The sequence below is a fragment of the Lissotriton vulgaris genome, chromosome 1_2 (genome assembly GCF_964263255.1).
Source record: "Lissotriton vulgaris chromosome 1_2, aLisVul1.2, whole genome shotgun sequence".
Classification (NCBI taxonomy): Eukaryota; Metazoa; Chordata; class Amphibia; order Caudata; family Salamandridae; genus Lissotriton; species Lissotriton vulgaris.
Genome location: NC_141686.1, coordinates 195,471,230 through 195,495,257, shown reverse-complemented (window position 1 = coordinate 195,495,257; position 24,028 = coordinate 195,471,230). Strand labels below are relative to the sequence as shown.

The following is a 24,028-nucleotide window of genomic DNA, read 5'->3' as shown; positions in this document are numbered from 1 at the left end:
TTCTCCTTCCCCTTTCCTGCTTCTTCTATGACCGCTGGATTTTCTCTTGCTGGACTTTGCCAGATTTTGGCCGTTCTCGCCGTTTTTTACCAGGTTACCAGATCATCAGATCACCGATTTCATGGGAGGGTCACCGTATTCAGCAGTAGTGCTTAGCAGAACCCCGGGGGATAATGCTCTTCATCATAGCACTACAGGGGTCTGGACCTCGCGGAGCACAGCTTGCCGTTCCGATCACACCGACGCCATCTTGCCTCTGAACAAATGATTCCTAACACAACTGCCTCACTGAGACTGTGTGAAGCTATAATTTTGCTTCAATTGTCAGACCCATCAGCAATCTACTCAAAAAAGAGGTGAAGTTTGAGTGGTGCTGTGTGTGTGATGCTGCTCTTAATTTTATTAAGTCTTTCTTAAGAGATGATTCTTTACTCAAGCTGTTTGATCCTAATCATCCTTGCTGTGTCACGGTGGATGCCAACCAAGTGGCCTGGGTGCCATGTTGGCTCATACTGACAGAGGAGTTGAGAACACCGTGGGCCAGATGTAGGTAAATCTCATTTACCGATTTTTAAATACCGAGTCATACCGAATCGGTATTTCAGAATCGGAAAACGAGATGTAGATAAAAAATCGGTAAAAATTACCGAATCGGAATCAGTCGGTATCCCATATCGGTATTTACCGAGTCGGAATTTACCTACTCGGTAAAATCCGAATCGGTAAAACCCAATCACACCAACGGCTCCATGGCCCATAGGAATGAATGGGCAGTACCGAATCGGAAAATACCGAATTGGTAAAAACCGACTCGGTAATTCCCGAATCGGTAAAATCCGAGTCGGAAATCTGAAACTGACAAACATGTGAGCCTGTGAACCAATCAGGAACTCCAACCACACCCAAATCCAAATCCACTGGGGAACTAACCAATCAGATCCAGGCACCCCTCCTCAGTACCTGGGACTGGCCACGCCCATGCAGGTGCAGAAACCAACAGTCAGGAGAGCAGGAGGACTGGAGCAGGCTTCCCTGAGCTAACCAACACAGCGCCATGGAGAGTCAGGAGGCACAGAGGGATTCTGCAGAGCGCAAGAGGAAGCAGAAGTTCAGCCAGGAAGAACTTCATGTGCTTGTATCAGAGGTGACAAGCAATTACAGCAAAATGTTTGGCAAGCAATCTCAGCATGTAGCAGAATCCATCAAGCGCAGCACCTGGATGGAAATACAAGGCAAGGTAAATGCCATTGGTGTCACCCACCGTGACCATGAAGATCTGAAAAAACGGTGGTATGACATCCGTATAATTACAAAGAAGAAACTTGCTGCCCACCGCAAGGAAAGTGATGCAACAGGGGGAGGAAGAAACCGAGCCCCTAGACTCAACGACATCGAGGAGATGGTGGCATCCACCCTTGAGAAGGAATGCATCCACGGCATCGGGGACGCAGACAGCTCAACAAGAGGCGCAAAAAAACAAGGTAAGATGGAAGTACATTGTCATTTACCCATGTACCTATTCCCCTCACACACTCTGTGTGCCCAAATCAGACTCCAGAACAGGTGTAACTAATGTCCTGCAATGCATCCTGGGAAATGTAGTCATGTGTAGATACCTCAGAGCAGTCAGCATGCATTGCAGCAAGGGGACCAACAGACAACTAGCATAGGCAAATGAGAGACAGGCAAAGGTTCAATCGAATTGTGTATTATCATGAGACACAGGTGAACAACTCCAATGACACAATGTCCATCTCTGTCCACAGGAGAGTCAATGCGCAGCACAGCAGAGGATAGAGAGAAGAGGAAGGAAGGAGCAGGACCAAGCACATCACACGGTGGGAATGCACAAGAGCAGGCAGCCGTGTCAGCAGAGGAGCCTACATCACCACATCCACAGTCCCCTCTCCTATTCGAGAATCAGGAGACAGGAGCGACAAGACATTCAGCCACACCCACAACACCATCCCCAGTGCTGGGAAGGGCAAGGTGCCATGAAGGGCCCCCTCGTAGAATATTTGAAACATCTGAGGAGGAGGAGGAGGAGGAGGTCAACACACAGGAAACAGGCAACACCGAAGAGCTTCCCACTCCCAGAGTTACGCGGGCCAGTGTCCGAGGGCGAAGGCCACGGGAGGCAGAGGATGTGCGTCAGGTTCAGGGTGTCTTCTGCGGACTGGAGGCCACCATGGTCAAAGTTCAGCGCCTGCAGGCAAAAGCCTTGATGGGGGTTCAGAGGCAGGCACACACAACAAACAAGAAGCTTGATGCAGTAGGCAAAGGCATAGGGGAAATGGTAGAGAGCATGCAGTCTATGGCGTCTGGAATATCTGACATTACACAGTGCATGACTGTCCTGTGTGGCAAGTTGGACAGGGACCATTTAGAGAGACGCAAGGCCCGTGTGGATAAGCGGCAGCAGATAATGGCCCTGAACAGGTTTGCCACTGCTACCAACGTGCTGTGCAGACGGTCAATGAGGATGCAGGATGCAATAGTGCAGTGCTGCAACAATTTATCTGAAGGAATGGCCAGGATGACCTCTGCAATGGAGCTTGTGCTCGCTCAACAGACTGTCACTGGAGGCGACACTTGTGTGTTGGAAAGTGAGGGGTCTAACAGCAGGAGTGGTGCAAGCACTCCTGTGCAAGACTTACGTCGGAGCGGCAGGCGTCGTGTAAGTGAGACAGGCAACACTGAGCACATTGGCTCACAGCCACAGCAGTCCCGCCCTGTGGTCCGTGGCCACAAACAATGACATTGCCCTCCACCCAAGGAAGAAGTCACGGTGGTGTTAACCGTGACAACACAGTCATGGACTGTTTGACATTGTGTGCCCAATGTGTGCTATCAATGCTGTGGCGTAGTGCAAATTAAACTACTTAAAAAAATTACTCTGCCTGCCTGTGTATCATTACTCACTCAGAAATATTGCTGTGTAATCTCTTCCCATCTCAGTCTCCCATCTGTAGCTGCTGCTGCCAACGTAGCATGGGGCTCTGCCTCCTCTGTGTCGTCATCAATGTCCTCATGATGTGTAATCTCCACCTCTGTGCCTTCCTTTGTTGCGAGATTATGTAACATGGCACATGTCGCTATGATCTTGCAGCAGATTAATGGGGTGTACTGCCGTGCCCCTCCACTCTTGTGGAGGCAGCGAAACCTGCTCTTAAGGAGTCCAAATGTGCGCTCCATCACGTTGCGTGTAGATCTGTGAGCAACATTGTAGTGCCTTTCACTCCTGGTGGATGGGTTGAGGTAGGGAGTGAGCACGAAGGACCGCAGGGCATATGCACTGTCGCCTAGGGGGGAGAAAGAATGACATTAATTGCATGTACATGAGACGTAGATCTGCTGTGAGTGTTATGGTGTTTCAATGTGAATTAACTAGCAGGTATCCATTTCCGAATTCTCCGGCAAGTAGGCGTGTGTAAATTCCACTATTCTGGAATATATACGAATCATGGGTACTCCCGGGGAACTTGGCGACGATGTCTGTGATGAGGTTCCCTGCGTTACATATGACCTGGACGTTGATGGAGTGCGTCGACTTACGATTCCTGTAAATGTGCTCTGTGGCTGCAGGTGGACAGAGTGGGATGTGAGTTCCATCGATGCAGCCTATCACGTGAGGGAAGTGTGCCAGGTGATAGAAGTCTGTCTTGGTGTTTGCCAATTCTGCTGGTGTAGCAGGGAATGAAATGTAATGCCCCATCCTCTGCATCATTTTTTTTTTTTTTTTTTGAAATATATTTTTATTGCAGGAATCAGTAAACTGTTACAATTATGACCAGCATCAAAAATACACTGAAATCAATCGACTGCATCCCGTCCACCCCCCGCAGCACGTTTTTATACACTAGACTCCAGCCCACAGTTCCAAAGTCGGGCGATAAAATCCAGTGGGGGTTCAGCAGGAGCGAAAGGCTGGTCCGGATAATCCACTGTCCGTCATCTGCTTTTCTAAACAAGCCCCCAAACCCAAAAGAAAGTCCCACCCACAAAACACTAACTTGCAAAGAAACCCCTCCCCCACCCAACCCCGCCATCAGTGTATGGTAGCTACCGCAATAGGATTCGTGAGAGGACCCAAGATGTGCGTACCAGTAACAGTAAACACCATCGCCTATCGGGACTCAGGGCGCGCTGCTATCTCACTATCAGAGTCGCTGGGGGCGCAATAGTCTCTGAGGGCCTGCACTAGTGTCTCCCATTCCAGCGCTGTCTCCTGTGCTCGTTCGTTACGTTGTCTCCCAGCCAGTTGGTATCTCAGCGTGCTCTCCCCCGCCGCCCACTTCAATAGTTCGCTATGCCATCTGCTCCCAGTCGGACCAGCTCGTGCCTTCCAGTTCCTGGTCACCTCTCGTTTGGCTAAGAGAAGCCCTAAATCAATAAATTTACTGGAAATTTTGTTTTTGGGGGTATGTGGAAACCAATGCAACAGACCCACCGCCGCATCAACCGATAGAGGTCTCCCCGTCACCTCCGTCAGGGTCTTCTCCACCTCCACCCAGTAGGAGGATAGACCCGGGCAGGCCCACAACATATGGAGGAGGTCTGCCTCTGGCGCCGGGCATCTGGGGCAGGCTGCCGAGCCCATAGCGAAATACTGTTGGATTTTCGCCGGGGTCAGGTATGCCCGATGGAGTACATAATAGTGGACCAACTGAAAACGTGCGTGACGCGTCCCCTTCCAAGCTCGCCGCACGAGCTGAGACCAGGTCGCTTCCGGGATTTCCTTGCCTATGTCCGCCTCCCACCGGGTCTTGAGGGTCGTAAGGGGGGTCAACCCTTCATTGATCAATCTACCGTAGAGGCAGGTGACCGCCTTCACCGTGCCCGCAGACATCATGACGTATTGACACACCGGAGACGTAGGAGGTTCCTCCTGTCCGCCTTTCCAATGCGCCTGGATCGCACGGACCAGGGCCGAGTGCAACAGGAAGTCCCCTGGGGGAATCTCGAAGCGGTCAATGAGCTCCTGGAAAGGCAAGAGTACCCCGGCCTCATAAAGATCCCCCACCAACTGCAGCCCCGCGTCCTCCCAGTCCGCCAACCGTGACCAATCCCCGCCATGGGGCAACGCCGTCAGCATCCCCAATGGTATTTCCGGCGCATACGGTATCCGGAGTTGGCCCCTGGCGTGAGCTCGGTTCCAACACAGGCGAATGGTCTTTTCCTCCAACGTCAGGTCCTGTAAGGTCAAACGTTGGCGTAGAGCTATGAAAGATAGGACATGCCTGGCCATCCCTGTACCTCTCCTGTCCTCCGGGCCTCGGAACTCCCTGGCAACCTCCTGGGTGAGAGTCTGGAGCTGCGCCGCCAGATAGTATTTCTCGAAGTCCGGCACTGCAAGTCCCCCTTCGGCTTTCGGCCTCATCAGGGTCTTAAGGGCCACTCTACGGCGGCCCGAGCCCCAAAGGAATCCAGTCATCGTCGACCGTAAGAGCCTAAACGTGGCTGGCGGGATCCAAACTGGCAGCGCCCGGAAATAGTATAGCAGTCGGGGGAGAGCCACCATTTTGAGGAGGGCGACCCGCCCCGCCAACGAAAGCGGCAGTGTAGCCCAGAAGTCCATGTTCCCCCGTAGAGCTCGACTACATCTGGCGATGTTTCCGTCCAGGAGGTCAGATGGATCATGATAAATGTACACCCCCAGGTATCTGAAACAGTCAGGTTCCCATCTAAGTCCTCCAATGAGGACTGGACTAGGGGTGCCTCTACGGACCGGGAAGAGGCATGTCTTGCTCCAATTTACCCGTAGGCCCGAGACCGCCCCGAACGCCGTGAGCGCCGTCTTAGCGCCTAGTAGGGCCTCGACTGGGTCCTCAAGGAAGAGTAATAGGTCGTCGGCATATAACGAAACATGGTGCGGGCCTAGTGCTCCACCACCGGGAGCACTAGGGGTCGCAAATAATCCTCAAGAAGGTCGGGGTCTTTGGCAGCGCGACTGCGATACAACTGATCGTAGTAGTGCCGGTAGCAGCCGAGAATCTCCGGTTGAGTGTGCACCATGGTCCCGTTCGCCATACGCATGGATGTCGTCAGTGAGGTCTGGCGCGTAGGGTTTGCCAACCATGCCAGCAGTGCACTCGATTTATCCCCTTCTGCAAGGGACCGAACTGTATAGGCCTTGTAGTCGAAGCAGCGCAGCCGCTCGACCTCAGCCGCTACCGCCTCCTTCGCCTCCGCCGTGCGTCCCTGGAGTTCAGGGTGCCCGGGGCGGCGGAGTTCCAACTCCCGAAGCTTCCGGTCGGCCGCCTCCAAGTCATCGAGGATAACCCGCCTCATACCTACCTTCTTGGTGATGCAATAACCCCTCACCACCACCTTAAAAGCGTCCCATTCCAGCGCCCTCGAGCTCGCAGAGCCCCCGTTGGACGCGAAATACTCCTCAATCTTATCACCTAAGTCCGCTCTGAAGACAATGTCCTCGAGCATCTCAGGGCGTAACTTCCAGGTGGGCACCGCCGGCGCCCCCGGAAACCAGCGAAGGGCCAGCAGGAGGGGGTTATGGTCCGAGATGGTCCTAGTCAAGTATTCGGAACAGATGGCCGCCGAAACCAGTTCTGTCGAGCCAAGAAACCCGTCCAGCCGAACGTGCAGCTCGTGGAGGCCCGAAAAGTAGGAGTAATCTCTAGTGTCGGGGTGCTGCGCTCTCCAAATATCCGTCAAACCCCACCGTGTCTGCCAGTCTCTACGGCCCTTGGCCACGCGGCGAACCGGAGAATCAGGGAGGGGCGGGTGCGAGCGATCGGTCTCCACATCCACCACTGAATTAAAGTCCCCACCGAGCAGGAGGGGCCCCGTGAAAAAGTGGGCTAACGAGCCCGATAACCTAGAAAGGAAGGCAATCTGGTCCATGTTAGGTGCGTAAACACAGCAAACGTTCAGGTCCCTCCCCCCCAGAGTACCAGAGATGGCCACGTAACGCCCCTCGGGATCTACCACTGAGTTTGTGACCTGAAAGGGAACCCCAGCCCGGATCCAGATTAGCGCCCCCCTGGCATACGCTGAGTACGACGTGTAGAAGACCTGTCCCCTCCATCTACGCTGTAGCGCCGCCCCTTCCGCCTTGTTCAGATGGGTCTCCTGCAGTAGCGCCATTTGTATTCCCCTACGCACTAAATAAGCGTGGACTTTGTGCCGCCTAGACATGGTGTGAAGCCCCCGCACGTTCCAAGTAATACACTTCACATTAGCAGCGTCAGCCATTGTCCCATACTGTGCGTGCAAAGTCTCTCCATCTGGGTCTCAGCAATAGGCAAACAACAATCCCTCCAACACTGATGGCGGCCATTTTCCCCAACCAAAACTCAACAAATCTTACGTTACCCAAACCCCTGCCCACCCCCCCCAGAACAGGACCCAAATAACTCCATCTAGTTCCCATCCAAACCATGCCCTCAAGAAATCCCCTCATCCCAAACTAATCCTACAGTCGCCACCGTAGGAAGGCCTTAAGGGCCAGGTGCGGGCTGGGCGGTGGCAGTGGGCCCTCGACGCCCTGGCTGCCAGGACTAAAGCAAGCCCTAATCAGTAACGGAAACCCTCGGGGCAAAGGCAGGGCACCCCACCCCCCCGCTTCTCCCGTAATCATGTTGAACCATCGGCACCCTCCACCCCCGCTACGGGCCCCCACCCAAAAGGATACAGCTCACCCCATCAACCCTGTCCATCAAGAAGGTCCTCCACCGATTTTGGTGTAATCACCGGTGTGCCGGTACTATCTGTCACCGAGTTCTCCGAGTCCGTCGATGCCCCCTCGTCACCAGGGTTCTCTTCTTCTGCAATAGCGTCCTCTCGTGACCCAGACAGGGCAGACAACACCTCCAATACACCTTTCCGCTCCGTCGATGTCTCTGCAGTAGTAGGGCCGCCTGAACGGCCCCGGCGACTCCGCACCCTCGTGGATCGCCGTCGCTGTCCCGGCTCCGCCGTTGTCTGAGATGTGGAGGCAAAGCCATCTTTCCCAGCCCTATAAAGTTCAAGCCAGTTACAGGCCTCCTCCGGGGTATCAAAAAATTGAGTCTTGTCGTCAACAATGACGCGGAGCCTTGCAGGAAATAGGAGCGAGTATTGAATACCCTCGCTCCGGAGCTCACGCTTGATTGCCAAGAATGAGTACCGCCTACGTTGGGTTTCATAGGTGTAGTCCGGGAAGATGTTTACCTGGCTGTTCTCCACCTTGAAAGGGCCATTATGTCTAGCGGCATTGAGGATGAGGTCCCTGTCGCGAAAATGTAGGAGGCGCGCCACCACCGGGCGCGGCGCCCGGCCCAGTTGCGGTGGCCGTGCTGGGACTCTATGAGCCCGTTCAAGGGTGTAAAAAGAGGATAGGCCCTCCGGGGCTACCGTGTCTCGGAGCCAGGCCTCCAAGTAGGCCACCATGTCGCCATCCTCGATCTTCTCCGGCAGGCCTACCACTCGGATGTTGTTGCGCCTGTTACGGCCTTCCGCATCCTCCGCTCGCTGTTCCAGGGCAGAAATCCGGGTTAGAGCATCTTTCATTGCCGCGGCCAGGGTTCGCTGCGCCGGCTCCAAGGTTTTCACCGAGCCTTCTACTTCTTTGACCCTGTCCGATAGCTTGCCATGATCCGCCCTGAGGAGGCCCAGACTCGTCGCCACCTGAGCAATGTCCTGCTGGAGGGCCGAGCGTGTGGTCGCAATCGCTTCCAGGACGCGGTCAAACTGTTGCTGCAGCGGAGCGCCACCAGCGTCCCCCGGGTTGCCGCTGCCTTCCTTGTCTGGGGTCTCCGAGTCAGAGGCGGCCGGGGTGGGCCCCTTGGCCCCTCTCGGCTTCCCCATAACGCGGGAAGCGCACAGTGTGGGCTCAGATAAAGGTGCCACCGAGTGCGGACGCCGACTATGACTCTCCTGAATGGAGGTCCTCGGGGTGAAGGCCGGTGATCCTCTTCTCCAGGGCCAGGTGGATCTCCGCAGGTTCGGCTCGCGCCACCACCGTGTCGTCTGAGAGCGCTGAGGAGGAGGCGGAGACACTCGGCGCCAGGCCGGGCAGGTCCGTCTGGTTGACGAGGATCCGGAACGAGGGCCACCCACACCTCCAACGACTTTGTGGCACCAGGGGGTTATGCTTCCCATGGGATCGGGACGATCGGGGGATGCAGCCAGGCGCCGCGTCGGAGGTCGTCACCACCGCCGGGACCTCCAGTCGTCCGCGTGCCAAGGTTCACTATGGTAGGAGCTCCGATCGCCCGGGCGCATTCATCAATACCAGGGTCTCAACAGGGCAGAGTCCAGCTCCTCACTCTCCTGGAAAACACAAGAGCGGAGGGCACGTTATGACCAGCGGCGTTCCTCCAGGCTAATGGCCCCGTCCAAGGGGACAAAGGGGTCCGGGCGCCATATTGGGTCGCTCTTCCCGGGACCTCAAACTTCGTGTTTCGGGCAAAGCACCACTCGTCCAGGCCGCGCCGGGCGTCTCAGCGGGGTCCAGGTGGGCCGAGCGACGATTTGCGGGGGCTAGGGTGCCCCGCGGCCTCCGATTAACAGGATAATCCCGGGCTCAGTCCCGGAGCCGAGCTCTCAGGCGACCATCGCCATCGGCGCCCAAGCCACGCCCCCCCCCCCATCCTCTGCATCATGGCGTCAAGAAACCTCCTGAAGAAGCGGGACAGGCAGCCCTGGGGCACACCACCGACTGCAGCTATCACGCTCTGGTAGCTCCCAGAGGCCAGCAGGTGTAAGCAACATAGCACCTGGACATGGGGTGGGATGCATGGGCCCTGGGTGTTGGGTGGTCCAGGAGTGGGTGTAGGTCCCTGATCAAGTCCTTGATGGTGTCAGGGTGTAGCCTGTACCTTTGGAGTATTTCAGGCTCTGTCAGTTGGAATAGTGTTATCCTTTGCCTGTACACTTGTTCCTCCCTTAGCCATTCTCTCTCTCCTGCTGCCTGTAGTCTTAGCCGTCTGGCTATGACGTAAAAAGCCGCCATTATGGGTGCAGAGGTGCATTTTGGGACTCTTTTTGTAGCCCTCCCCTGGTTACCACCTGCATTCACTTCATGGTAAATACCGACTCATGAATACCGAATTTCTGCAAAATCGGTATTTTTGGGCTTACCTACATCTCCATGGCCTTTTTTTACCGTTTCTTATTTACCGATTCGGGAACTTAGAATTCGGTATATATGAATTCGGTAGATTCCGCCACGGTAATTTTGCACTTTCATGTTTACCGAGTCGGTAAAATTCCGACTCATATTTACAGAGTCGGATTTATTCCGACTCGTGTTTTCCGATTCGGAAATTTTTGGCCTCCTACATCTCATTTCATGGATTCCGGTCGGTAACGGCCGATTTAACCGATTTTTGGCCGATACCGACAGGTAATAGGCGACCTACATCTGGCCCCATATGTTTTGCTTCAAGAGTCTTGAGATCTGCTGAGCTTCAGTACTCAGGAGTTATTGGTCTGCACAAAGGCTATAGAGAAGTTTCGCTCACACATTTGGGGAAAAAGGTTTTTGTTGCAGACTGATCACAAACCTTTAGTTAATATCCTTGGAGGAGGGATGAGCAAATGTTCTACTCCCAGGATTCTACGCATGGCTTCAAGGCTCCTCCAGTATCAGTTTGACGTCCATATCTGGGGGAAAGAATGGACGTGCTTGAAGATGTCAATTAACATGAGTTTTCAAATGAAGACTGAAAAGATTGTTTGATAGCAGCTTTGGAAGTGCCTTGCATGAATTTATGCTCAGAGAATGAATGGATGGGGGCCATGGAATCTGACTGAGTGCTTTAAGAAGTATGCTCTAATCTAATTGAAGGGTGGCCTAGGGAGAAAACAGTTAATTCTCTTGTTCAACCTTTATGGAAGGTTCAAGATGAACTCACCCTGGAGGATGGGTTACTCCTTAGAGGTGATAAATGTGTTCCTCCGCATGTCTTTCGTGTTGAAATAATACAGAGAGCTCACGAAGGTCATCTTGGCTGCACCCTCACAAAGCATCGTATAAGAGACACTTACTGGGGGCCAAGGATGGACTCTGAAATTGATGTTGTCTCAAAATGTTATGTCTGTGGTGCAGCTGACAAAAGTTTCAAATTGTCAGTTCCTCCTCACATGCCGATTGAGTGCCCACAGGAACCATCGTTGAAACTGGGAATAGACATCATGGGACCTTATGACAATCTTCAAGGGAGTTTAAGGTTTGTGTTGGTTCTCATGGACTATGCATCCAAATGGCCTGAGGTTAAGTTGGTCAAGGAAGCTAACACCAAGGCCATTATCTCTTTATTGAAAGAAGTGTGGTTGAGGGAGGGTTGTCCTGAAATCCTTGTCTCTGACAATGGCACACAGGTTTTTAGTTATGAGTTCCAAAGTTTTCTGTTGGAATCAGGAATCAAACACTGTAAAACGTCTTTATATCATCCCCAATCAAACGGACTTGTGGAGAGAATGAATCGAGTAATTGGGGAGTGCATTCGATGGGCTAGAGCGGGGAACCATGATGTTCAGAAGGCGCTTGACAGTTTAGTTTGGTCCTACAGGATCACGCCTCACTCATCCACTAAAATTTGTCCCTTCGAATTATTAAGGGGGAGAAAGGCCAATACCAGTTTTAGGCCTGGTTGGATGAGTAAGTGGATAAAGTTTGATGCTGATGTTTCCAAACTTATTTCTACGGTGGTTGAGAATATTACTGATACTCAAGTCAAACAAAAGGAATGGTTTGATGTTAAAAAAGCAGCGAAGTCCATTCTTCTCGTGGTAGGGGAAATGGTCAAAATAAAGTCTCCTGTGCATATAAAGAAAGATGATTCTAAATTCAGTGAACCTACTAAAGTTATTAAAATTGTTGGGAAGGGGGGCGTGGCTAGCAGCCAACGATGGCGGCAGCAGCTTAGGGAGGCTCCGCAGCTAGGCGGCTTCCCACATATATCCGATGCATTAATCCGATAAATTTCTTACTCTGCGGGGCGGACTGGGTCTGGCGACCGTGCGGCACCCGACGTGGCAGTTTTGAGACAGCGTCGGCCCGGCAATCGGCAAAACAGCAAGGTGCGAGGAGGGGCCTACTATTCTCATCGGCGCACCGAAGTGGCTGGCAGGCTGTACCCGGGCGGAAGTGGGGCATCAGCGGGCGTCACCAACCGGAGGTTTCGGACCCCCGGCCGACGCCTCGGAAAAGATACGAAAAGCCTCCTAGGTACACAAACAGACTGGCGGAGGGTGAATATTGCAGGTGCTGCCACTAAAAGCAAACGCAAGACACCGCAGAAGTTGCCGCGGCTCTGGGGGCGGGGCCGCCATCTTGAGCAAGCGGATCAGTCCCGAAGGCAGACACCCCCTGGAACAGGTGCAGGACCCCCTGTGCAGTCATGCCTGGGTCTATGAGACCGGGAGGAGGACGCCGGGGGTGTGAGGAGCGGTAAGAGATCCCCGCGGGCACCCGGGGAGAGCCATCGGCGGAGCGCGGTGAGCCGCGTGCAGCTACACCCCCCCCCTCCTCCGATTGCTGAGACAGCGGGCTGCTTTCACACGAGGCTCCTTCCTATAAGCTTGCGCTCCAGGCCTGAAGCACACCAACACACTGGGCAGGGCTGGGGCAGGCGCTGCAAACTCTCCTTAGGCCAGAAATTTAACTGTGTGTCCTCAGGTGGTCAGGAGAGATATCTTATCGCGACACCGTTCAGGGGCAGCGGAAAGGGGTGCACAATGTAAGTAACTTGGAACAGGTCATAAGAAATACCCTGATTGTCAACGTCCTGCGCGGGATCATACCCGAACCTACATCATCAGCAGTGGGTGAACCAGCAGACAAGTGCACACGTGGGGTGGCCTGTGTCAAGATGCACACAGTTGCTGTTGCGGCGTTTACACAGGCACCACCCAGGAAACGCGAGTGGAATCCCTTCTCTGATTGGGTGGCGCTCCCCGGTGGTCGAACAGAACAATCATTGGCGGAGTAGCATGGCGAACAGGGGCCCCAGACACAGCACCACGCAGGCTAAACTCGACAAATTCGCCTACAACAAACAAACTCCCCCGCAAGAGCAACGCAGACCCGCGGGGAAAATGGCGGACACCGAAGGGTCGAAAAAGGCTACACTGGACGACGTCCTGGCGGCATTGGCTCGGGTGCAGGAGACGGTGGGGGCGACGGCGACCGAAGTTACCCTGATACGCGCGGACCTCCAGAAGATGAACGAGAGAGTGAAACAGGTCGAAGTGGTGACCAAATCCTTAGTCGAGGATGTTTCGGAGCTGCAAATCGAAATGGGTAAATTGAGAACGGACAACAAACTGCTTAAAGAAAAACTGGACGACCAAGAAGGGCGCTCACGAAGGAACAACGTCCGAATTTTAGGTGTACCGGAGTCGGAAACTACGGGAGCAATGGACCTTTACGTGGAAGATATGATCAAAAATCAACTGCAGCCCAAAGGCCTCTCGCATTTCTTTTCAGTGGAAAGGGCGCACAGGGTGCCAGGGGGAAAGCCGAAGACAGGAGGCCCACCGAGGCCGATACTAGCAAGACTCTTTAACTTCAGAGACCGGGACGCCATTTTACAAGCGGCTAGGGTGACTCCTGCCATCCAGATCCAGAACTCCAGGGTGGCCTTCTTCCCAGACTACACGGCGGAGGTCTCGCGGAGACGGAGAACTTTTCTTGAGGTGAAAAGAACATTAAGAGAAAAAGAATTGCCTTATTCCATGCTCTTCCCGGCCCGACTCCGAGTAGTAGCTGATAAAAAGGTCTGGTTGTTCGACTCCCCAGATGCGGCCAGGGACTGAGGGCTGGCACACTACGGACCGGCCACGGAAGACTCATAGACCGAATCAAGGGCACCGCGACGACAGCCGGACAGGGTCACAAGCATCAGGCAGAGGGGGACCGGGACGATCCCCGACTCAGGACTTCGCGGAGGCAGACGGAGAAGGGTGACCCGGAATAGAAGGGACAAGAATGATCGCTGTCTCTTGTTAATGGAACTAATGTTTTACAGTCGCAAATGGACGCTGGCTTGATTTGCCCCGGAAGAGAGCAGGGATGCCGCCTGCTTGGGGAGACACTCTCCCCCCTACACGCAAGTACTCTGGTTTTGGGATGGGTTAAGCACTCTGCTCAGTTGGGGAGACAGTTGGAAGTCCGATAAGCAGGGGGAGTAGGGAGGGGGTGTGGGGGGGGGGGTTGTTTTGACGTTGTTCGGAATACACATGTATGGTCGAGGAATAATGTTAGGCGTTCGGGTGCTGTAACAAAAGTTTGGTTTGTAAGAAGCAGGTCTAGCTCTTCTGGGAGGAATCTATGCAGTCTACGGAACAGGTGTTCAGATGACATTCGGGGCACGACACAGGTTCGACGCACTAATGACTTCATAACCGCAAATGATAGACGACCCAACGACCAGTACAGAAGGGGTTGACCCGAATTCGCGGGGCTTGTCCCTCCGAATACTAACATGGAATGTGAGAGGGCTAGGAGATAAGGTAAAACGGGGACTGGTGCTGGCCGCACTGAAAAGGCAGAAACCCAATATAGCACTACTACAAGAGACGCACTTAACGGGGGGCCTCCAAAGCCATGGATAGGAAAGGGTACAAGATGATAGTCCATTCAGACTTTACGTCAGGGTCTAGGGGAACTGGTATCCTAATGCAGAAAACCTCAAAGTTCATTCCCACTGCAAACTAAGACTGACGATCAGGGGTGCTTCGCGGCCCAGCAAGGACAGTGGGAGGGTAGACTCCTCAATTTGGTTTCAGTATACATTCCCCCAGCGCTCCACTCGGTGCAGCTTCCGAAACTAGCTGATTTTTTGCTGACTCTTCCTGAGGGGGATGTTGTTCTTTGGGGTGACTTCAATGCCATTGTGGACGCTCAGCTAGACAGCTTTCCGAGACTGGCCACTATAGTCGCTATCCCCAAACCGGGGAAACCACCAGAGGATTGCTCCTCATACCGCCCCATTTCGCTACTTAATGCGGAAGTCAAAATCCTCGCCAAACTCTTGGCGACCAGACTTCTGCCTCATCTGCCCCATCTCATACATCTGGACCAATCGGGTTTTATGCCTCATAGAAACACGGCGCTAAATCTGTGCAGGTTACACGGGGTGCTGGCTAAGGCAGATTCGATCTCAAAGCAAGCAGTAATACTGGCACTTGATGCCAAGATGGCCTTTGACCTTGTAGAGTGGAACTACTTGTTTGAAGTTCTGTCTCGTTTGGGATTCGGCCCCAAGATTATTGCATGGATTAGATTATTGTACGCTGACCCGGTTGCACAGGTGGTGGCGAACGGCCATATCTTGCGAACGTTCCCTCTGGGGAGGGGCACTCGTCAGGGATGCCCGCTCTCGCCGTTGCTATTTGCAATTTCATTGGAACCGCTAGCCACCTTAATAAGGACCACGCCACTACTGGCGGGAATACGATGGGCAGAGGGCTGGGAAGACCGGCTTTCCCTCTATGCGGACGACATGCTGGTATACCTAACAGACCCAGTACATGGGGTGCCGGCACTCTTACGTCTCTGCGACAGCCATGGTAAAATATCAGGATATACGTTAAACTGGAGCAAATCGGAGATGTATGTCCTGAAGGGTCCGACTCCAGCGTTGAGTACAGAATGCCCTCTACGGACAGCTGGATCCTCCTTAAGTACTTCGGTATCCATATTACAAGGGACCCAGCGGAGTTCATGTCTAAAAATCTGGGACCTCCCATGGAGCAACTTAAACAGGATGTTAAGTTTTGGGCGGGGCTGCCTTCAACACTACTGGGGAGGGCTGCACTATACAAAATGATGTCCTTGCCCCGTTTTCTGTATGTACTTGAAAATACTCCGTATCCGGTGGCTCCTAGATTCTTTCAGAAAGTAGCGGCATTGGTATCAAACCTTCTGTGGGGGAACCTCCTGCCACGCATTGCGCAAACCAAACTACACAGGGGATGGTACGACGGCGGAATCGCGTTGCCTAATCTGAAATTGTATTATTGGGCGGCACAACTGAAACCCATCAACCACTGGATACATACTCTGCAAAACGAGCCAGCCTTTCAGGCAGATAGGGCACAACTAGGCACGAATAGTCTACTAGCCCCGTTATATGACCAGAGCAAAATGCGTAAATTGGCAGGGCCTACCAGACTAACCGCGGCACTGTGGCATATGGCGACAGCGGCATTAGGTTGGAAGGGGAGCTTACACCACTGTGGGACTCCCGAGCCTTGGGTAACATGAGAAACAGCAAAGGCTTCTCCCACTGGGATACTATAGGGATATCTACAGTTGGAGATCTCTGGGAAAGGGGCAGTATAGTGCCTTTTGACAGACTGAGAGAGTTATACGACCTGGGAGAGAGGGAATTATACAGATATTTTCAGATACAACATGCGTTGCTCGCTGCCATACCCCCGGACACGGAGTTGCCGGACTCATCCCCACTTGAAGACCGACTTCTCACTGATTATATGATTGAGCGTGCGACATCACTTACATACCGTAAACTACTTAACAACCTACCGGACCCAATGACCCGGTTGAAGGAGAAATGGAAGGGAGACACCTGTGAGATAGACGAACATGAATGGAATGAGGCGATAGCATCGCCTAAGGAAGTAGGCATCTCCGCACGACTGAGACTTGTACAACTGAAAGTTCTACATAGGGTATATTACACTAGGACTATGCTACACCACATTAACAGAGCACAACACCCTTACTGTCTTCGTGGGTGCGGGGAGGAGGCACATTCTTTCACACTATCTGGGACTGCCCCTGTATCCAGGAGTTTTGGAGTCAAATAATGTGAACAATATCACAGACACTAGAGATCTCATTGCTGCCCGATCCACAGAGGTGCCTCCTAAATGTATTGGAAGCTACTGAAGTGTCCAGACATGGTCAGACCTGGGTCACGGTGGGCTTGATAGTAGCGAAACGTGACATCGCACAGAGATGGGGGGCGGCAGAAGTGCCAACAAAGACACAATGGTGCCTCAACATGGACAGGGTTATGGTGACAGAAAGGGCGGTGTACTCCAACAGATCCTGTCCGGGAAAGTTATACGACCTGGGAGAGAGGGAATTATACAGATATTTTCAGATACAACATGCGTTGCTCGCTGCCATACCCCCGGACACGGAGTTGCCGGACTCATCCCCACTTGAAGACCGACTTCTCACTGATTATATGATTGAGCGTGCGACATCACTTACATACCGTAAACTACTTAACAACCTACCGGACCCAATGACCCGGTTGAAGGAGAAATGGAAGGGAGACACCTGTGAGATAGACGAACATGAATGGAATGAGGCGATAGCATCGCCTAAGGAAGTAGGCATCTCCGCACGACTGAGACTTGTACAACTGAAAGTTCTACATAGGGTATATTACACTAGGACTATGCTACACCACATTAACAGAGCACAACACCCTTACTGTCTTCGTGGGTGCGGGGAGGAGGCACATTCTTTCACACTATCTGGGACTGCCCCTGTATCCAGGAGTTTTGGAGTCAAATAATGTGAACAATATCACAGACACTAGAGATCTCATTGCTGCCCGATCCACAGAGGTGCCTCCTAAATGTATTGGAAGCTACTGAAGTGTCCAGACATGGTCAGACCTGGGTCACGGTGGGCTTGATAGTAGCGAAACGTGACATCGCACAGAGATGGGGGGCGGCAGAAGTGCCAACAAAGACACAATGGTGCCTCAACATGGACAGGGTTATGGTGACAGAAAGGGCGGTGTACTCCAACAGATCCTGTCCGGGAAAGTGGAACAAAATCTGGACCAAATGAAACGTGTACAGAGGGGAGATCTGTGATCCCTTGCCGGAAGACGATCAGGATATGTCAGATGAGGAAGGGGAGGAGGGATAATAGGCCTCACAGAGCCCAAAGGGAAGGGTGGCCACGGAACTCGGGAGGAAACAGGCTTTACAGCATAGACTTGAGAGATAGATAGGCGAGGATACCAAGGAAGTAGCGTCCGAAGGGAATCTGAGCACTCACAATATCATGTTTTGGGGTAGTATTGGAAGATTCGGATGGAGATGACAATGGGAGGACGCTTCCCTACTTAGCTAAGGCGACCGATAACCAAACAATGAATGACCACACTGTAATTCCTCAAAGCTTCTTTTGTTTTGTTGTTGTTTTTGAAAAAATAGAAAACCAAAAACCTGTACTGATTGGCAGAATAGTGAATACACAGTACCTTTTCCCTAAAGCAGTCATAAAGATTGTAAATAGAATGACATTCGGATCCCAGTTTGATGTTACTGCATAGTGACTGTAAGAATGTGATGGCGACCAGCCCCAGGGGTTGTAGGCCTACAGCTGTGTAACTTCAAAGGTGCAATAAAGGTTTTTGGAAAGAAAAAAAAATGTTGGGAAGGTGGTTTAGGTCTTGGGAGGACATTGGTGGAACCTTAATAGGTTTGTCAAGGTTGGCACTAAAGCCTCAGTCTGTCTAGCCTCTGAACCTTCCTGCTCAGACCAAGCCAAATAGTTAAACCGGCTAGTTATATAAATTAACTCTTTCCTTTGTATTGTGTTTTGTTTTGGAAAGAAGGAAGATATGTTATATCTCATGTATCTGTTCATTTCTTGATTGTGCTGTGAATTCCTTACTTGCAATGTTCTTAGAATATTTCTAGCTCCTAGCCACTGTACTGTGATTCAGTTGAGCTGGAGATGCTGTGGGAGTTGGTGCTCGCCTTCTCTCTCTTCCATGTAGCATTAATAAACTACTAAGCTTCAACCACGGCCAGCGTGATTACTACACATTCCGTAATGGTAGGAGCCCTCCTCTTCAACCAATGTACAGCCACACAGTGTTTTGCGAAAAGAAGCAACATAGCATGTAGTTTCCCAGTCTTTATTGGTGTGTCTCTCACATACCCTAGCAGCCCCTGTGGCAAATCCGGAACCTCAGGTGTGCCTAGTATATCATAAGTATATGCCTTTAACATTACTCTCAGGATAGCGAGCCAGGCAAGTTGAAGGTTTACTCTCGGAGGCAATGTGGATTAGACACTTGAAGCATGGACATCAATTCACCAAAACGCCTGAAGTTGCGGAAGTGACATCACAAATCATTTGACCTTTACTTTCACTCACACACACATGCTCACACAAACACACACATTCCCTCATACGTACACTATCTATTACATAAGCAAACTCTGACCCGCAAGCACACATTTTTTTTTATTAACCTAGGTTGCCAGGGAGGGTCATATTCCTGCTAATTGTGCTCCATTTTTTTTTATTACACAAATAGTGAATACTATCTTATTAGCCACTAAACTGACTGATAGCAAGGAAAGTGGAGCCCCAAGTGAAGTTCTTAAGGACTAGCTGTTCCTGTGTCTTGGCAGTGATTTTGCTACCTGTGATGCCAGGGGTTGCAATCGTAGTGTCAGGGTTCACAAGGTGCAATCTAGGGGCTGCAGCTGCAACTCCTGGTGGCCCCCATGCTTGGAAGTCAGTAAAACAGCCAAATTTCCGTCAATGAAAGAAGGACCGATCACTGCTTTACTTTTAATAAACATGAAAGCTCCTTCATTATAAACAAATATAAATACTACATTTAAAATTAAGATGAACATTGTAACCCAGACTTCTTGAATTCCTTGTGGAGTATCCAAGTCAAGGCCAAGAATTTCCTCTGACACTGGATTGTTACCTAGTTTTTGGGGTCTGGAGACAGACAGCTTTAGACATAAGGCATTGCAACCAATACTTTCACACATCTTGCTCATGATTAGATAGCTTGCTTGCCCATTCCAATGCCTTGCTTCTGAATAAATGGCTTACCTCCCATCCCATTGTTTAACTTACTCCTTGAGCATTTAAGCTCCATCCTGTATTTTTATTCGTTGAGTATATCCTTCCACTACTGACATCAGGGAATTCTTTATTTTGCATGTTTCTCTGGCATTTGAGTTGAGGCACTTGATGGGAGTGCATGTCCTACTCCTTTCTAGCGTTCTCTACTTTTATCTGTTTCCCTCTAATTATCCCACTCTTTCTCTCCTACCCTTTTTCTATCACTCCATCATCCCCAGTTATCCTCACTTCTGCATTTTGTCTACTGCCCACTGGCTCCTATCACACTCTTTCCCCCTCTCTCTACACCCTCTCTATGCTAAGAACGAGCAATGCTGCTTTTTGATCTCTCTCTCTCCCCCTTTCTCCCCTGCTGCTGCACAATAGGCAGGCATTGACAGAGGCAATAAGCTACGAGCATCTATCTTTGATGGTTATTTTTTCTTACAAAATGTCTGGTGCATTGTGTCATAATGTAAAGTGGTGGCCATCTTGGAAGTATACAGAGTAGCATTTCAAGAGGGCTGCCTGCCACTATTATCTTTGTCAGTGCTTACGGCGCAATTCTACAAACATCACAAACATTTGCAGAGCCAATTGCAGTGGATGTACATCTTGGAATTAAATTTTCTATACTTTCAAGATAGCCACCAGACTTTTCCTAATGACCATCTATCACTAATGGCTTTAACAAATCTTGTGGTGCAATTTTGCAAGCGCTCGCAAAGCCAACTATGGCAGGCGGCCATCTTGAAATGTTATCTTTTATACATTGAAGATGAATATCGCGATAGGCAACATGGCCGCTAATTTGTAACAGAATAATCTTTGTTGTTTTTTACACTAATTGTTAAACCATTCCAAGACGGTGTTATATTTAATCTAGATCCTATGTGACAGTCATCCTGTATGTTTATTAAATAGAATTTCAAGATGTGGGGAGAAGATATCTCCTAATGGTTAGAGCAGCCAACATAAGAACTTGCGTAGCTGGTTCGAGTACCGGCATTGGTTAAACATCTTTTGATTCTGGGGAAATTAATTAATCTCCCTGTGTCTTAAAAAATGTAATCCGCTGTTGTGTAATGTAATCTGATGCTAATGTAAATTACTCTAATGCCCTGGGGCAATATGCATTACATAAAATAGCCCAACATAAATACCTCCTTCTGCTATCGGTTTTGCCAATAGCATCACCACTCTTCTACAAGCAATGGAAAATACAACTGTGGCATCAATTATTTGATAAAACAAGCCCTACTGGCTTTGTCAATGCTTCCTTGACGTGTCTGTCACGAAATTCTTATTTGATAGTTCCCAGCACTTTGGACGATGGAAAAGATGCTCGGCAAAAATGTCATTAGCAATCTGCTGTTAGACGAAGTTTCAGACAAATAGTTAAACCTGCTAGATATAGAAATTTACTCTTTCCTTTGTATTCTGTTTTGTTTTGGAAAGAAGGAAGATATGTTACATCTTATGTATCTGTTCATTTCTTAACTGTACTGTGAATTCCTTACTTGCAATGTTCTTGTAAAAATGTCAATAGCAATCTGCTGTTAACCTTTGTACCTGGGAAACCCTTGGCTACTAATTCACTCAACTCATTTTGTTAGAGGCAGAACTACCCGAGGCTCAATTCCAGATCAGTCCACATGAATTCCTCTTTTTTGGCATTCCACCATATGCCCAAGATTCATGCATGACCTTTTTCGTTTAAATGTGTTACTGAAATTAATATTCTTGCACCTAAAGTGAGTTTTATCTTCTTTCTCAACAGGCACTTGAAGAAACCATCATGGCAGATACTGGAAGGATTCCACGTAATATCACCAATACTCTAGATTTTGATACGCCAGAGGATGACACTCCAGTGATGGCATCTTCCACCAGTTTCATCATTGCGGCTGGTTTCATTTTGTTTATCAGCTTCTTTGGGATTATTGGAAACAGTTTGGTCTTCTGTTATCTATGTTTTAAAATCAAAAGAACTAAGTACACCATATACATCATCAACCTTGCTGTCGCTGACTTAATCTATCTCATCTTCATCTCCTTGGTGATGTCCATCACAATCCCTCTTTTTCTAAAACAAGAACTAGCAGCAGACCCAATGACAGTAATGTTTGCACTGGAGATCATACTTGGCCTTGGAAACTATGCTGGTATGTTTCTACTGACTGCCATTAGTGTGGAGAGATGTTTGGCCATCTATCACCCCATGTGGTATCGTTACAAACGGCCAAAATTCCAGTCCTTGCTTGTGTGTGTCATAATTTGGGGTCTTTCAATTCTTTTGACTCTGGTGGACAACGTAGGTTGTCCCCCAGAACTATTTGGGACAGTGACTGTGCGATGTACCGCAGTCCACACATTTTTATCAGTGTTGGTTTTCTTGATACTTATACCCACTATGGTTATATCCAGCCTGATTATGCTAATCACGGTTAAAAAATCCTCAAAGAAAAAGCATCCACCAAAGCTTGTCATTGTCATTGTGGCAACAGTCATGGTCTTTCTCATTTCAGTAGCACCCGTCCGAGTACTGTGGTTGCTACTTTACCTAATGGTCCTTCCATCAGGTTTCTCTTCTGCTACTTTCTTCTTTGCAGTTTACATGTGTATCTCAATCAACAGCAGTGTTGACCCCTTTATCTACTTTTTGGTGGGAAGGCAGAAAATGCAAGGAGTCCAGAACTTCCTAGAGAAAGCTCTGAAGAAGGTCTTTGGAGAAGAGGAAGATAAAGAGGAAGGAGAAAAAGGAGTGACAAAACACCATGAAGAAGGAGAAACCACAGAGCCCAACATCAGTTAGACTGGACTTTCCAAACATTTCTCAAAAGCTGATGAGTGGAAATGCACACTTTAAGTACTAGAGAAGACATTCTGTGTTCCCTCTGCTGAAAAGATATACCAATTATCTTCATGGCCTCATCATGAGGCCCATTCTCTATTTATGCAGTGGAGGCTAGAACTTTCCATTAGTTCCCAGGGAAAATACATATATGTATTATATACCCTCTGGAAGCCAAGAGAGAAACATAATGCTTAGTATATAGAAAATATACTGTATGCATGTGAGGAGATGCAAAAGCATGATCAACACAATTCGAACCTTTCCCTTGCCTGGTAGAACACCCACATAGTCAAATGTAAAAGAAGGTGACTCCTGCCTATAGGGACCAAAACTAATAGTTGATTTAATTGTCTAAAGCAACTGCTTCTCTCCTGAACAGCAAAGAGAAGGCAGCTATAATAAAAGATGCAGGGGCATGTAGTGCAGCTCTGCAGCAACTTTTGCAGCGCCTCGCTGTCCTTTTTACAAAACGCAGGGATGCTTTGTGTTTACAAGAATACTGGGCACCCATGTTTTCCTGAAGGCTGGTGCTAAAAGTAGCTGTCTAGCATCAACACAGACACCCATTGCACCATAGTGCAAGAGTGCCTGCATTGCAGGGATGATTGTTTGGATGCAGAAAGTGGTCCCTTCCTGGACTTAAACAATCAATAATGGTGGTTTGATTATTTCTATGTGTGCTGCATTTTGCAGTACTTACAGAAGTAGCAAATCTCCATTATTGCATTATTGTTTTTGCGCTTGAAGGGACACTTTCATGCACAGAAACAATGAATAATGGCATTTTGCTCTTTCTAAGAGTTTTGCAGAATGCAGCATACATAGAAAAAGTAAAATTGAGGACAAAATAAAAGTGGTTCATATCATTGCGCCAATGTAACGCCTGCCTCCGCATGGTATTAGTGTTTGGCGCTGCCTCAGATTTATAGATCCTTGTAAATCTAGGGCAGCATAAAAAGGCAATGGGTGTTGCGGTAGAACACCAACAGGAACATCAATTGCACGCCCCTTTAATGCAGATACCTGCGTAAAAAGGGTACCATATTTACAAAGTGGTGCTAAGCTTCACAAAGTGGCTTAACAATAGTGATGCTATACAAGGCTTGCAGTGAACTTAGAAAGTCAGGTTTTCTGTTAAGGAGGATGAGAGAAAATTAGTAAAATGCTTGTCTAGTACCTAGTGTACAGTGCATTCAAGTAGGACATAATGTGTCCTGTTATGTTCTGAGAAGACAAAACCAGTCAGAGGCCACAGATCACTACAAACACAAAGTGTATACATATGTTTATTTGTCTAGCACAGAAGTGTATTCATAACAGAGACCCTGCATTTCTGCTAAACAAAATCTCTA

The 24,028-nt window shown here is 50.0% G+C and overlaps 1 protein-coding gene across 1 annotated transcript in view; it reads left to right on the top strand.

Annotated features, from left to right (window-relative positions):
- The window catches only part of LOC147734903 (proto-oncogene Mas-like), a 56,799-nt gene extending 33,304 nt beyond the window's left edge, over nucleotides 1-23,495 (top strand). The window contains exon 2 of the mRNA XM_086953674.1: nucleotides 21,600-23,495. Within this exon, the coding sequence (XP_086809800.1) occupies nucleotides 21,618-22,634 (1,017 nt within the window). The 5' untranslated portion in view covers nucleotides 21,600-21,617 and the 3' untranslated portion in view covers nucleotides 22,635-23,495. The remainder of the gene's footprint in view (nucleotides 1-21,599) is intronic.
- The last annotated feature ends 533 nt before the right edge of the window (nucleotides 23,496-24,028 follow it).